This window comes from Oryzias latipes, chromosome 8 (assembly GCF_053564925.1).
Source record: "Oryzias latipes strain Hd-rR chromosome 8, Olatipes_Hd-rR_3.1".
Taxonomy (NCBI): Eukaryota; Metazoa; Chordata; class Actinopteri; order Beloniformes; family Adrianichthyidae; genus Oryzias; species Oryzias latipes.
Window position 1 is genome coordinate 20,619,547 of NC_136244.1, and position 15,822 is coordinate 20,635,368.

A 15,822-nucleotide genomic window follows, 5' to 3' on the forward strand; every position below is an offset into this window, starting at 1 on the left:
TACCATTTAAGTTTGATGGATGTGAAACATTTCTGTACTTTTATTATTATCTTCTTTGTTTGGAATTTTCAGTGGAGTATGTTTAGTTAGAACAGTTTTGGAAACAAAAGGGTATGTTATAGAAAATTGAAATGCTCATCCTGTCAGTTTTATACAAAATCTGGGAGAAAAAGTATATTAATGCATATTTCACAGCATTAACTTCTAAAAATTTGTTTTGAATTTGCTAAATTTTATTTCTGTTAATTGATACAATGTTTTTTTCAATAGGCAAATAATCGTATTTAACTCATTTCAATACCACAGTAACACTATACTGATATACTGAACTAAACAAGTCCTAGCGACTGGAAAAAATCTTCCTCTTTCCTTATTCTCCATCTCAAATCTCTCATCATCATTATTATTATTATTATTATTATTATTATTATTATTATTATTATTATTATTATTATTATTATTATCTCTCAGATGATGGCTTTTAGTTTTTTAATATTATTTATTCATTATTTTTCTTTAAATTATAAATCACATTTTTTTAATGCAAAGTTATTTAACGGAGTGATGAGTACGGATAGCTGGTTTGTGTGTGTGCGCATGAGTCAGTCTGGACATACTGTGAGCTTGATTGTACTTTGCTTGTTTTTTTCCTCTTTTTGTTGCTTCTGATCTTCTCATCTAAATGTCTGATTTAGAGAACCCCTTCGAAAACGAGATGTTTCATCTCGAAGCGGCTTATCCTCAAGTTCAACTGTTTAAATAAACAATATCTATTTGACATGTAATAAGTTTTCAAAAAATGTCAAAAGACATTTTTATAAAAGAGCCATAAAAATGTTGTTTATTTCAAACAATAAAAAAATGAAAACAGCTTTGCTTTCTGAACGGTTTCACCCTCAATCCTCTCCCTGATGAAAGGAGATTTTTGATGTCATGATACAAATGAGTCGTTCTGTCCTCTTTGCAGAAAAGCCGCCTCAAAGCATGATGTTTTCACCTCCATGCTTCACATTGCGAGTGATGATCTTGGGATAAAATTCATCTTTCTAGTGTACCTATGATAAATATTAAAGACATGTCTCATCAGTTCAATAAGATAAACTTGCAGCTTCAGTGATTGTCAAATTTGATTTATAAAAAGCTAACAGCAAATTATAAGTACAGTGTTAAAAAAACTCAAGGGAATGCATTCCTGCAGGGGGAGCCCAGCTCCATAAACACTGGATTAGCTTGTGACCATGTTCAGGAGATTACTTAGACAGCCTCTAAAAAAGGCTCCTGCTTCACTCTCCACTCAGAGGTCGGTAGTCGAGGAAGACTTGCCGTGAAGAGTTCAGGCTCTCGTTTCGTGTCATGATGGCTTTTTGCCGAATACTTCTCATTTCATCTGGTAAGATGATTGTTTACTTTGACTATTTTGCAGTTTGTGAAGCAAATCTGTAGTAGACTAAAAGTACTATTCACAAGAAAACTGTGCAGGCACCAGAAGAGACTTGAGTTTTGTTTGCAGACGGTGTAATATAACTTTAAAATGCAATTTCATGTGGAAAGTTTTGTTATTTAGAAGAGGCGAGTCTTTTTTAATAGTCGTTCTATTGCATCAGGCAAGAACTCTGTGTGCAAAAAAACAAAGAAAAAAACAACAAATGTTTCTTTCTAAAATGTAACTTTCTATTAGTAGGGAACTCATTTTAAAATAGAAACCGTTTAGAACATTAGAAAATAGGTATTTGGGACATTTATAATAAAACACATTGTAGCTTGATTTTGAAAATCTGCTTCTAACTGTATCAAGATGACAATGGATGAGAGCTCAGACAAAGTTTTTTCTGTTTCTCAGCAGTGGCTGTAGCCTCTGTAGCAGCACACAGTTCCCAGAGGACCAGAAGAGGTTTACTGGAGCTGGCAGGGGCCATCAAATGCAGCACAGGGAGATCTGCCCTTGCCTATATGATGTATGGATGCTACTGTGGACTGGGTGGTCAAGGATGGCCCAGAGACCGAGCAGACTGGTAAGGTAGCAGCTATAATCAGACTCCTGTCTGCAAAAGTCCATTTAAAGCCTGCTTTTTGACATTTTTTTTTCCTATAATAACACACTATACCTGATGATAGAGCATGCCAAATTGCAAGGAGTCTGTTTATTCTGCAACCTATACATTATGTCATTCAAAGGATGGCATTCAGAGCACACATGCAGTCCACCAGAAATGATCTGTTTTCCCTTATTGTCTGTCCCTCTTTAGTTATCCAGATGTGTGTGCGTATTCATGTTTCTGACTCACTGAACCACAAATGTGTGATGGGATGGAAGGAGGAAGTGGTGTCTCGATCCAAAAGTTCCACACCCAAATCCTAATTAACGTCTTTTCCTTTTCCCTTTTTTTTTTAATCACCACAAGACATCTCGCCCCCTGAAAGCCAGTTGTCTGCAAACTATCTGTTGTGAAAAACCATTGCTCGGATCCTGCCCTGTCTTTAAAATAGCTGTGGTGTGCTGTGACCATTGTTTGTTCACTTTAGGTGAAGCTTTAGCCTTCAAAATAAAAGCGCTCCATCTGTTCTGACTACAGGTGCTGCCACAGGCATGACTGCTGTTACGGAGATGCAGAACTCCTCGGCTGCCACACTAAAACAGCCCAGTATCATTGGACGTGTGAGGACAGGAAAGCTGAGTGTGGTAATTGTCTGAAAGATTCCAACATTTCATTTTGAAAACAAGACAAATGATGGATGAAATTGTAGTCTTTTTTTGCTAAGAGTTGTCTGTGTTCTTCTTTGTAGATGACTTGAAGGACAAATGCGAGAAGATGCTGTGTAAATGCGACCGAGAGGCGGCTAAGTGTTTGAGAAAAGCCCCTTACATCCAGAAATATGCTTTGTGGCCAGATTTCATGTGCGGCTCAGAGCACCCAATGTGCAATATTTACTGACATAAATTCAATTTTTACGTTTGAGTGCCTTTTTAATATTTTCTTCTTAAAAAATGATTAAAATCAGGAACATATGTTTCCTAAAAATAAAAGCTCATTTCATAAAAAATTTAATTTAACATAAAAAGAAATATATCATATTAAACAGATTTTTATTGTGTTTTCATTAAAACATACGTTCTAGTCAGACCTGCCTCATAGTTTTAAGCTGACAAATTCATTTGCTGTGTTACATGTTTTCTTCAACAACCTATGGAATAGGGTCAGGATTTTTGCCAAGAAAATTGTGATTTTTAACGCTTGTTGTCATGAGAATGCTTTGTTTTGCAAATGACAGCTCATTTTCCTGAAAAAGAAAAATGCTTAAAAAAAATTTTAAAAAACGAAACAAGTTTCAAACAGTTTTCTTTTTTGGGAAAACCTTGAGAAATACAGAGAAAAGAAACTTGATTGTGTCTTCTGGTCAAAATCAACCAGTGCTCTGCCACATAGTGATCAATAGATAGTCAACCCTTGCAAAACTTTCAAAAGTTTTTAAAAATTATTATTATACAAGTGTTTCTGTCAATACAGTAAGAGTTAGATGTTGCTGCATAAGCAATGACTTATCCATCAAGTCACATGCAATGAATACTTTGAAGGTGATGTCACAGCCTTTTATGTGGAGATCACATGCATTCTCTAATTGCATTTAGAACCAATGTAAGTTGCCTAAATGAACCAGGATATTTTACATTTGCAAAAAGTGTTTTACGTGAAGTTCTTATTTTACCCAGCAGGTAGAGCCACTTTCCTTGCAAAACCCACCCAAAAGCAGCTGTATGAGCAAAAAGAACTTTAATAAAAGTCAAATCTTTCAATTTCACTGTGTTTTTAGGCTTTGAGGACACATAGCAAACTTTTTTTTCTGTGAGTAGTTTAGTGCACGAGTTGAGACTGAAATGGGACTCGATACCAAGGTGGAATATAGTCCAGCAAAATGGGTCAAAGCCCCAAAACACTCATTTGATTGTATCCCACCTTTGCAAGGACTATATGATTACAGAAGAAAAGAAAGTCATGTCACGCTCTACGTTTTAGGCTGCTTGATTTCTTGGTGTTCAGTCTTAACCCAAACTGCTAACTTGTGTTTTATGAGCTACAACTATTTCCTTTGTTTTAAACCTATTCTTATCCTTATGAAGATGCTTTAAGATCAAGAGACAATCTTTCTCATGTACGGTAATAGTGTCTTTGTTGTGGTTTCTTGTTGTTTACCAGATAATTAAAGTAAGATATTTTTCAAACTACGACTATATATTAAAGTCTGTTTATTTTTAGTATATAATCTTGTTCGCATCGCCCTTAATGACGAATTTAAAGGAGACAGACAAAAGGCACGGACGGGGTTCGAACCCGCGATCTTCGGTTTACGAGACCGACGCCTTCCCACTTGGCCACCGCGCCTGCGCCGTCCGAGCAAGATTTTGGGGTTTTCATCCGATAATAATATAATAGGGACCCTAAGCAAAAATAATGACAACTGTCTGAAAACAGACATGTTTAGTGAAGGTAGATTAACTTAAGAAAGACCTGAATGAAGGGCTTCTGTTGTAAAGACTCACAGAGTATGGTTAAGGGTAAGAATGTTAATAATATGTCATAAAATTACACGATCCAGCAAAATAGAAAACCTTTCCTTTTTTTCTAATACATTTTACTGCTATGGAAGCTTTAGTGTCACCAGTCAGAGTTCATAAACTGGATCAGGGACATTTGTAGTTTTTCATAGGAAGCTGACCCTAGACAAAAAATTCCACTTTGGTTCTCAAATTTAGTTATTCATTGCTGTGTTTTTAATATCTCCTATCTATTATGTATGGGAAAGAACATCTTTGCCCTGGATTTCTGACATTCATCTTTTATAGTGAGAAAATTCTGATTTCTGAGAGTTGATGGATGACAAATTTATATTCTGGAGCCTGCTTTGAACAGTTCTTCATTCATTTTAAGAAACCAAAAAATTATTTATAGTTTGGCACCATCTCAACATGGGTAACTTGGACAAATCTTTTCGAAGAGTCATTTTTTTACCCCACTCTACAATTAAATAAAGCAGCATCACATTAAAAAAAACTGAATAGAAGTTAAGACCCAAATTTCTACACACCATGTTGTCTTAAACAGCTGACATTTTTCCTTCTCACTTTGTGAGCATGTTATAAGTTAAAGTGCCAATGTGTAAATACATTTGTCCACAGCAGTTACATTCTGCTCTTATTCGATTTTTTTCCTTCTTTTTTTTGAGTGAGGTTACATGGGAGAAAATGGACAGGTGGAAATGATTGGCAGTAGAGAGCAAAACAGAGCTTTGTGAAAATAGATGCTCAAGTTGGGATTTGGATACATTTAGCTAATTTAAGATTGAGAAGAGCAGGCAAAGAGTAAATTTTCATCACTTCATAGAACCACTACTAGGAAAATTCTGTTTTTTTGTGTTTCTTCATTCAAATTGGGGTGAATCAGGAGCAGACGAGTAAATGTCATTTGAAACTGTTTGTAGATGTGACGTACAAACTACAATCGGCAGGCCACAAGCTCCCTGCTCTGCTCCATACCGATGCATCCACTTGAAGACAAATAGATCCATTGATGTCTTTATTTTTGGGCTTGTGAGGGGCTGTAAGCTAGTGGGAGAGATTGCAAACCAACTACTGCAGAAAATGTATTTAAAAAAAAAACACAGGCTTTTTGATTTTGGCTAAAAACTGCAAATTTATAATTAAAATACTACTGGGAACACTTAAAATAGATCAAAATATAGTTGGAGAGGGACTTTCATCAGCTGATTTTGCCCTTCAGTGGTTAGTGGAACTCATCGATCTGCATTCCCAGCTAAATATTTTTATCTATTTTAAACTTACCAAAACAGCATTTTTCTCTGTGCTAACCTTGAAATTGTTGCAGACAATAGCCGACACTAGTACATTTTCCATGGGAACACAGGAAGCCAAAGCTAGCAAACTTATACACACTGGACTGATAATCTCTGATTCATCCAAAGCTTCCACTGTATACAATCAAAATGAAGCCTGAAGTGCGTCTGGCATTTTAACTTGAGTTTTATCTGCCAACTTAACAACAATCCAAAAAATGGTCCAAAGAGTATGGAGTTTACTCAGTCTCAATAATCAGAAATGCACACAACACAACCTGTTTCACAAATACACAAGCACTGATTCACAATTGTAATTTTACGCAAACGTGCAATATAAATTTGAAGATGCACACATTGTGTTTCACACATGCACACTAAATGCTTCACACATGCACAATAAGTGTTTCTCACAAGTGTTTTGTTGAGTCCACCTATGAGTTCACTCACGTCAATCAAAATAACATAACCCAAATAATATACAATAATATTCAGCTCTGGTCATAATTTCTTGCAATTTTCCATAAAATGAAACAAACCACAAAATAATGAGCTGAAACCAGATTGGACATTTATTGAATGATAATTTTTTTCTAGTACAAAAACATAAAAGTGTGGAGGTTTTTGCATTTGACATTACATCTTGTTCAAAACAACAAATGTTCCTCTTGGTAAAATTCATTTAAATAACATACACTTGGAAATTTGACACCTTTAAGAATTCTGATCAGATTAAAAATCTAAGCAAATGATGCAATAAAAAAATACCAACAGTGTGTGTATTGATGATTTGACTCATCTACCTTTGCTTTAAATTTCTTTATCAGCTAAATAAATACAGTGCCGAATGCAAATAGCTTAATTAGCCTCACAGCTGCAACAGTTTGAGGAGAAAACTGGTCATTGTGTGACTAGTCTTCTGGATGTGACCCGGCTCCCAGCTCAACACACACCCGTGAAATCCCCTTGATGGGTGAGCAGCTGATGGCGCTTCATTACAAAGGTCATATCGTGTCTCCTCCTCTTTTTTCATGTCTTTGCGTTCCCTCTGCCTTGTTTTTCGTATTAATTCTGTTTGACCTCGAAAGGAACAAAGATGCATGCTATTTGATTTAATCATTCTTTACTTTGAAGTCATTGCTAGAATTAGAAGGATAAATTGTACTCATTTTGTTGTTGAGTCTGTTACCATGGTCACAACATGATTCTGCAGGCGTTCTTCTGGTCAGCTTTTGCCCCAATCACATTGCACGCCTATAGGATCTGGCGTTTTTAAGTAAAGATTTCCATCTTTCAGAAAGTGAGAAAAAGGCTGCATGGAGATGACGTCCAGTTATGGAGGATCACAGAGAAAAGACTCCAAGGAAGAAGGTGAGGGCAAGAGCCATTCTGAAATTTTATGAAATTTAATGAAATAACTCCTTTTCCTTTGAGATGAAAGTGAAGTGGTTAAATCAAAGAATTCCAGCTAAAGTTTGCCAGAAAAAGCTTTTGTGTGAGTTCGAAAGAATCACACAGATGTTGCCTCAGTCAAAAAAGGAGTTTCAGATGCTGATTTAAAAAAAAATTCTGAGAAAGACGAGATTTGAAATAAGTCCTGAGTTAAAAAAAAAAATCTCCAGTCAGTCTGTCTATGAACTCCTGAGAAGAATGAATGTGGTTTGTTCATCTGAAGCTTGGAAAAGGACAACAGTGTGTTCAAGCCACCCCCCTGCTGGGCGGCCCATGAGCCTGTCGATATGGTGGTTTGATGCTGGATGGGAAATAAGAACAACCCCCCCACAACAAACAGAGGGCTGGAACAGAGAAAGAGGGGAACAGAGGGAAGAACCATCGACAGATGGACTCTGTTGTGATAAAAGATGGCGGCAGTCTTCACCGCAGACGACGAAGGACTGTATTCCGTCCATAAAAAAGCAGTGGGAGTTGTCTGCGGTTCAGCTCAACAGAACCACGAAGCACACGGAAAGGTAAATCAGGAGGTCGAATGTCTGCCTTTGTATCAGCAAAGAAGAAAATTTGCCGTTACCAGTAACTCGCCATTGTGTTGCGCATCGCTCTTTAAAGTCTGGCAACGTTTTTCTGTGTCTGAGCCATATTGTTTGGTTGCTTCTTTCTTTTCATCAACACCAAGGCACATCATTTGATTTGACCAATGGTTGTCCCATTATTAAAGACCACAGTTGGCCATTAAAATACTAGATTTTCGTCATTCGTCCGCCTAATGTCGGGCAGTAGACCAATCGTTCCATGTTTTTTTTTGTGTGTGTGTCTTTGTCATTGTGTCTGTAATTGTTGGAATGAATGCTTTCAAGATTTTTCTCCCATTGCCAGTATTTGATCCTCTATAAGCTTTATAATATGGAGTAAAAATAAACTCCAATCTGCACATTGCTCAATCCTGTGTGTGTCTAATTCACTCCAAGACTTGTCTGTTCAGCCTGGACAAAGAACACCAGCAGGACCCCAGAATACATTTTCAGATAGGTTTTTGATGTTGTTCTTTGAAGCTTTTATGGATATGAAATTGTAAGAAGTCTAAATATGGGCTAAAAAATAAAATAAATGATTAATATAAACAGCATGACATTTTTTTGTCTGTGTTTTTGTTCATTTCAGCTTATTCATCCAGCATTAAAAAATTGGAAATCTTTGTTGTGAGCATTTCAGTTGAAAGCTTTCTTTTAAACGTCTTAATGGGCTTTTGTTCATCAGAGAGTCTTCAGCTAAGATAAGCCTTTTTCAGCCTGTTCCTATAAGAGAGTCTAAATCCAAAGTGACAGGTGGAACAAAAAAAAGCTCTGAAAGGACTGAAGGAGACATGGACTCAATTCAGCTGGTAAAGAAAAAAATTAAGATTTTTTTAATGTATATTTCATCTACTTGTTTTAAGGAGTTTTAAAAAACGTTTGCAAAAATATAAGTATAAAAAAGGTCCAACTTGAATGTTTTAAATAACCAGAAACCTCAGTTTCACCGTCATGACAGGAATAGACCCACCTCTTCCATTGTTTTTTTGCCATTTGCTTCCCTTTTTGCCTGTTGGAAAGTGTTTTTCATTCGCTTGTTTGTAGATATCTACTAGATTTAGACTCACAGCCTTGTAGTTACTGTTTGATCCTGAAGTACTTTAGCCCATTGCTGCTGTTTATGCTCTCCTACTTTTTCTGTGGTCTTCAAATGGCGTCCCGAAAAATGTGGAACTCGGCTGTTTATCTTGTTTGTATTGTTTTGATGTTGGTACGTGTTATCTCAAGCAGAATTAAACTTGAACTAAAAATGTTACTCTTACTGGGTTTTTAAACTTTTTAATTAAAAAAAAAGGGTATCAAAGTCAATTGTTTTTTTTGTTCTGTCCCAATTATTCTAATTTTAGTGAATTGAATTTCACTCTGTTTGCTTTCAAGTTGTGGGTTATGGGCTTCAAACAAGCCTACTCACTCACACAAACAAACAACACATATAGTACCTTACACAAGGAAGGTGGGACCTCTGATCATCTACCCCCTACCCGATCCCTGGAAGGGGGAACCAGGCTCTCGGCAAGGTGGTCCATGTTCCTTGAGTGCTTCCTTGCCGGGCTGGGAGAAGGATCCCTGAGTTCCCTGGTTGGGACCATGAACCAGGGATCATATCACATCTGGGGGTGTCCATGTCTCTGTGGTGTGGGTTTTGGTCCTTGCCCTCGAGCGTTGGCCCCCTCCAAAATTCCAACAGTGGGTGAGCCTGGTCGGGCAATGTTTACTACGCTCCTCTGGGACCCTCATCTTTCCTGGGTGTCCTTCTCATGGGCTGAGGTGGGCGGCCTTTGCCTACCACCCTCCCTGCCCCTCCAGGGGCTCCAAGGGTGGGGGTCCCATGCTGGGCACCCTGAAGGGGCGGAGTGCTATCCTCCTGGTGGGCTGGGGCCTGCACTCTTCGTACTCCTGTGCCTCCATCCTCTTCAGCGCACGGGGCCCCTGTGGCGGTCCTGCTGGCCCTGGCATGGTTGTCTGGCTGGAATGCCTGGCGGGCAGATTACCTCAATCTGCTAAACCATGCCAGTGTCGGGGGGCCCTGCCTACCGCCTTCTTTGGCGGGGTCTTGGTGTGGGGATGGCGGGGCACTCTCCCTCTTTTTGCCTTCTATCATCTACCTCAGCAGGACATACTCACCCTCCTAAGCAGAGGTGTCAGCTCACCTTTGCACATTAGTATGTTTGACTTATTGAAATGCTTTAGATGTGTTGGTTTGTATGCATATGTGCGAGTGACATGATTGTATGTGAAGACCTTTGGAGACAACAGGTATGTTTGTGACACTTGAGTATGTGTATGGACAGGCCCCGCCTCTTTTGACAAACATTTACACCAGAGAGTGATAATCCTCCAGCATCTTGTTGCTTAATGACCACCACCTCTGTAATCATCTTCCAGATTCCTTAACTCCCCTTTTCCCCCTTTCTTCTGTGCCCTTACCCCCTGTCTCCAACATCCATCCCTCTTCTTCTTTTCCATCCGGTCCAACAAAAATAAAAAGGATACAAATGAAATCAATACAAATAAAGTTAACCTAAATTACAAAAGAGGGTCACTCCCAATTGGCAATAGTGGTTGCCATAGAAACCATGACGCAGATCAACTTGGAGAAACCACTGCTTCCTGACAATTTCTGGTTCCAACATAGTGGCATCTGTATACATGCAAATAGAGAGTGAATTAACTTCATTTTGTTGGAGCCAAAAGTAAGCATTATTCTAAGGGTGAAATCACACTAACTTGGTCCAGTTCTTAAAGTTCTTACAGTCAATGGTTTGGGAGCAGAACTATGACTGGACTATCTTACGGCACCTCAAAACAAAGGCAGTCAAAGCAACAGGCAGGGTTTGTCTTTATTCTCTATTACCAACACTACCATTAGTTTTTTTGAGTCTTTCTTTAGCTCTCCTAACCATTTACTTGTTCTTCAGACCCATTGACTCATCAATTCAGTCCTTACTTTTTACCCACACTCCATCCATATTCATACTTTGTTGGCTTTTCACATCTACTCATCTTTCACCCAGACACCCCTCTGAATTATTTCCTCTCCACATCTTTAATTCCTCGTTTGCGCATTCATTTTTTTCCAACTCTCATTCTCTCCCGTTCCCTCTATTCTCTATGTGCTGTTTCCCATTTCTCCTCTCAATACGGACAGGCCTTGGCTTTTGACATTAGAAAGAATATCCTAACAGTCTGCAGCTTTACCCTTTATTGCAAGAATCCCAGGCATCCTGGTTAAATTCTCACATCCTACGTCAGTAAACTGTTTGCATTATAATCTTTGAACAATCACTGTGATGCAATCACGGCTGGAAAAAATGGTACCTTGTTCAAACCTGTGTTTGTTCTCTGCTCATTTTTTTGTACCTTTGGGTTTACAGCACTTCTTTGTGTGTGTTGTCTCAAAGACTCTGCGATGGGCTGGTGACTGCTGACTGGTGTACTCTGACTTTTGCCACAATGACAACTTATTCATTAAAATATTATCTGCTGCTCTGGAGTTGCCTGATTTATTTATTTATTTGTGTATTTTGCTTCAGTTTGCACCAATATTGCTGAAACTGTGAGCCGAAGAAGATGCTAGTGAAACTGCGACATTAAAAATTTCCGTGCATTTATCACATTTAATTTTCAGGTACAAGCTGAAAACAAAGGAAGGTTCTTATGGCGGGGTTTGGTTCCAAACGTACCTTTCCGTTTCATCCCGGTGAGATTGGCTTCACCTCTCCAGCGCCAACAGTCAAACAGCAGTGCCATGGGATCCTCAATCACAGGACACATTGCTGGAAGATGTAAGAGGAAGACGATCAAACTCAAGGTAAGACGTGTTGATCCACAAAACTGTTTGTCCACCATCTTTATGAGTTTTTAGGTTATTACAGAGAGAATGCTATCCTGGGAGTCTCTGTAAAAGCTGAAGAGCTGAACCTGGTGAAGGGCTATTGTTTGCCTCTGGCTTAGGAGAAGTTATAGAATTTTTTTTCATGATTTATGCTGCTGTCATAAATTTTTAAAGAGTTCATACGTTAACACGGTTCTAGGTTTGAACAAGCTTTTCAGGGGACGTGAAGCTTCTGGCTTCTGCTGACAGCAGGAGCCAGACTTTGGAATTTTAAATGGAATGAAAATTCCATTATTATAATCTATTTTTGCTTTTTTTTTTAGTGAATGTTTTTGTCTGAAATTGCATTACAGATATTTGAAGGCCTACTGGCCGCACATACCATACCGTCAGGTTTTGATTCATTGGTATCAGGCAATCAACAATTTATTTTCCGCACTATTTAATTCAAACCTCAATTTTTACATAACAATTTTGTTTCGATTTGACATAAGTTTTGTTCTAAAAGTAACTCACAATAGGTGAAACCAGCAAAATGAGACTTACAGATGTTGTAAGGCTGTTAAACTCCTGACTACACACTTTATACACTTTCATCAGACAGATGTTAATATCTTCGCACTTTTCTTTCTTGTTTAAACTCCTAAAGTTCAAACATTCATAGAAAATAAGTCCAGTATTATATGTAAAAACATAGACTTGATTGCAATCAAAGATCTATAGATTTGGCAAACCAAACACAGTCTGATGCGGGAGACTTAGCACGGACGAAATTGATTGACAGCCAATCAGAAACACAGTTGGCTGTAAAACAAAACAAACAAACAAACAAAAAAGCATACAAAATTGAGGGAACACTGTATTCCAAAACAATGACAAAAATACAAAAGAAATGAGAAAAAAAATATGAATTTGCTAATTTGAACGTAGTGAAAAATAAACTTTCTATTGGCTTATACTAAGCCTGTTATATGTAAAATAATATATAATAAATTTGACTTAAGTTTAGCACAACTGTTTTATACTTTCAAAGTAGAATCTAAGGGCAACCCCACCCCTCTTCCCCTCCCCATTGCTGACAGTTCTCACCCCCAATCTAAGATTATCGGTGCAACAAAAAGCATTATTGGAGATATCTAGACGTACTGTTTTGAGCTAGAGGACAGCACAGACGAGGAAAACAAAGACATACATGATCTGGCCATCTATTCATCACAATGGAGCGGAGCAGGGAGCTATGTCACAAATAAGCTATTTTTCAAAAGGCATTTTATTCATCTGTTCCTGATTCACAATGATTTGAATAAGGAAATACTCAAAAATCCTGATTCAGTCTTAATTTTCTTTGTATATGTCCTCAATCATGATACAAATTCTATACAAGAACATGTTTAAAACACCATTTTCATTGGAGTGGGTCTTTAATAACCTATTCAAATGAAGTAGATGGTGCTTGCTGCTCAATTAAAATTTGTGAATTAATTTTCATTAAATTGGTTTTGATAAATGGATGAATTTGGGGCAAAGCGGCTTGCCAGAGGACACTTTGACACTGTCGTGGCTGGGAATCAAACCAATGACCTTCATATTTGGCAAAACCTGGTTTCAGTCTTCGAGTGCAGTCGCTCAGAGGACCATCAGTGATCATAATTATATTCGTGGTTGTGTTCTAGATGCTTATTACGGCGGTGTGAGACACCTGAGAGGTGGAGGGGGAGAGGATGAGGGCATGAATGGAAGCGGTGACAGTTTGTGTAGTGAACGGGCGAGGCGCTGTGCATCATGATCCTCTGCAGGAAAGCTTCAGCTCTGCACAGTCAGTGAGAGACAGCCATGGAGAGCGGAGCGTCTTTGTTATTTCTGAGGTCCTGCACTTGGCAGCCATGAAGCCGTTCGCCGCGCGCGCCGTCCGCCCAGCTGATCCCCGCAGACGGGAGCTGCCGGAGCATTCCCAGCGCTCAGGTCCGCGTCACTGCACCCCCCGCCGGAGATCGCGCTAGTCAGTGGGGGGAACAGAACATCGCTTCGCTTGTAAGTCTGGTGATCATCGTTGCGGGGTTCCTGCTGCGTCCTGTGACGTTTGCGGTCGCTTCCTGTTGAGTTTCTGGGCTGTTTGGGGCCACAGCTCTGGAACGAAGTGTCCGACAAAGTTGAGCACTTGTCAGTGGGCTGCTGCCTGAGAGGCCTGGCTCCGGGTGGATCACGTGGAGTTTGTTTGGGGCTCCCATCCCCCACTCTGCCGCTCCGCTCATTCTGCTGAAGCCGTGAATGTGATGAGAGCCCCACTGATACACTTTACACGGAAAAGACGCGGAGTTTCATCCCAGGTAAGCAGAACTACTGCAAACGCGCGACCTGGACAAGCCACCGCTGCAGCGCAACTCCATCTTATGGCAAGCCACAAGGGTCAAATATCGCCTGGATTGACATCTTGGCCGCAAATCACTTTTTAATGGAAGTAATTATGTAGCCTACCTCTGTGATTTGTTATAGTAAATTACTAATGATAATAATAATAATAATTTGTGTCAAAACTTTGTGGACTATTCTTATTTGTAAGAACAGTGTTGAATATATTGTGTTGGGAAAAAACTAAACAAACCAACCCTTCAGTTTATGCCTGATATTAAAGATCCACTCAGATGTACATTGTGGTTTTAACATGTTCTTTATAAAAAAAATGCTTGAAATTAAATTTCTGATTATTTCTTTATTCCAATTGTTGTGAATCGGATGCAAAAATGCAGTTTTTTGACAAAGCAGCTTCTACGACAATCCACACGCTCCTTGCATCCATATTTGCAGACAAAGAGATGCATGTATGTCTTCATTTTCCTCATCCAAGCTGGTATCTGGCTCATAATCGTACGACTATTAGTGGGAGAGAGTGCACACAGATGGATAACGGGAAGTACGGGCAGGCTCTCTCACCTGCTCTCATCTCAGAGGTGAATTTCTAATGCCGCTCTGAAGCATTAGAAGTTTTTTTATTTATTTTTAATTTTGGCTAGAAACAGCAAAATCATGACAAAAAGACCACTAGGAAGACCTTTTGGAGGGGAATTTGATCGGGGTAGCACTTTTATTCAAAATTATGCATTAGCCTTTCGTTCATTGGCAATGATTTCATGTGATTCACGTTTTGGACCTAAACACAGTCTAAGAACCTGGGTCAATTCATATTTTTAATTAATATATTCTTTTTTTTTTAATTAAAATCTTTAAACAAAATAGATTTTAACTCAAAATGTATAACTTATAGATGAGTCTACATGCCTACTACCATCAGAAAATCTGTTTTGGTAAGTAGATAATTTAGGCAACCATAGATGGAAATTCATTCTTGGTCTGTTTCAGATCAGATTTTGATCTATTTTAAAAGCATTTACAGTGGTCTTTTAATTATGATTATGCTGTTTTTAGCTAAAATAAAAAAAAAAAAAAACTTTTTTAGGACATAGTTTCTGCAGAAGGGCTTAATTTAGTAGAAACTTTCTTGTATGTTGTAGTGCTGAGCAACCCCACCCCCTTCCCCTCCACATTACTCAAAGCTCGCCGATTATGTGCTCTCCTGCTAGCTTACAGTCCCTCACTTCCCCAACAGTACCAGTGTAAAAAAAACAAACATGAGCAATATCAGAGTTCTCCAACCGTACAAGTTTTTCAGCCAGATGCCAGCTTGAAGGAGAAAAATAAAGACATACATGGATCTTGTCTAGTCGACAAGTGGATGCATCAGAATGGAGTGGAGAGCTTGTAGCCCACTCAGTGTATATTCTACATCACAAATAATCTTTTTTCAAACCGCATTAATTGTCTGCTCCTGATTCACAACAATTTGAATAAAGAAATACTCAGTTATGCAATTTTAAGCTCAATTTCCTATATATATGTCCTCCATCATCAGAATGTCTAAAGAACATAAACACAAATAAAAGAAATAGGATTTTCCTTGGAGTGGGTCTTTAATATTACTAGTTTATTTGTTTTATACAAAAGTTTTGCAATTTTTATGGGTGATCTTTCATTTGGCATTTACAGATCTCACAAAAATCTCGAGAATACGTCATCTTAGTGAAACAATGTCATTCTTACAATCTTCTTACAAAA

The 15,822-nt window shown here is 38.4% G+C and overlaps 2 protein-coding genes and 1 non-coding gene across 9 annotated transcripts in view; 2 read left to right on the forward strand and 1 right to left on the reverse strand.

Annotated features, from left to right (window-relative positions):
* The first annotated feature begins 1,231 nt into the window (after positions 1-1,231).
* On the forward strand, positions 1,232-4,225 carry pla2g10 (phospholipase A2 group X). Of its 2 annotated transcripts, none has more exons than XM_004071326.5 (4): positions 1,232-1,390; positions 1,841-2,012; positions 2,574-2,680; positions 2,785-4,225. In XM_004071326.5, exons 1-4 carry the CDS (start codon positions 1,354-1,356, stop codon positions 2,931-2,933), a joined length of 465 nt encoding a protein of 154 aa, XP_004071374.1. In that variant the 5' UTR covers positions 1,232-1,353; the 3' UTR covers positions 2,934-4,225. The 2 variants fall into 2 exon arrangements, with proteins under 2 accessions (XP_004071374.1, XP_020560850.1); XM_020705191.3 differs by having other exon boundaries at positions 1,242-1,390; positions 1,844-2,012.
* Positions 4,226-4,307: 82 nt separating this feature from the next.
* On the reverse strand, positions 4,308-4,379 carry trnat-cgu (transfer RNA threonine (anticodon CGU)). Its single transcript has one exon. It is a non-coding gene; the product is annotated as a tRNA-Thr (tRNA).
* Positions 4,380-7,630: 3,251 nt separating this feature from the next.
* Positions 7,631-15,822, forward strand: part of axin1 (axin 1) — a 28,184-nt gene continuing 19,992 nt past the window's right edge. For 2 of the 6 annotated variants that reach the window (XM_023957450.2, XM_023957451.2), the window contains exons 1-2: positions 7,631-7,817; positions 11,506-11,688. The gene's annotated coding sequence lies outside the window, so the exon portion shown is untranslated. Of the gene's footprint in view, positions 7,818-11,505; positions 11,689-13,496; positions 14,040-15,822 lie in introns of those variants that run through there. The other 4 variants (XM_078950975.1, XM_078950976.1, XM_011477999.4 and 1 more) reach the window with 4 other exon arrangements.

Bases quoted from the DNA above. Each gene is read 5' to 3' on its own strand.
- pla2g10 (XM_004071326.5), top strand. From the start codon at position 1,354: ATGATGGCTTTTTGCCGAATACTTCTCATTTCATCTG. The intron at 1,391-1,840 runs GTAAGATGATTG...TCTGTTTCTCAG, and splicing joins AATACTTCTCATTTCATCTG to CAGTGGCTGTAGCCTCTGTA. The intron at 2,013-2,573 runs GTAAGGTAGCAG...TTCTGACTACAG, and splicing joins CCCAGAGACCGAGCAGACTG to GTGCTGCCACAGGCATGACT.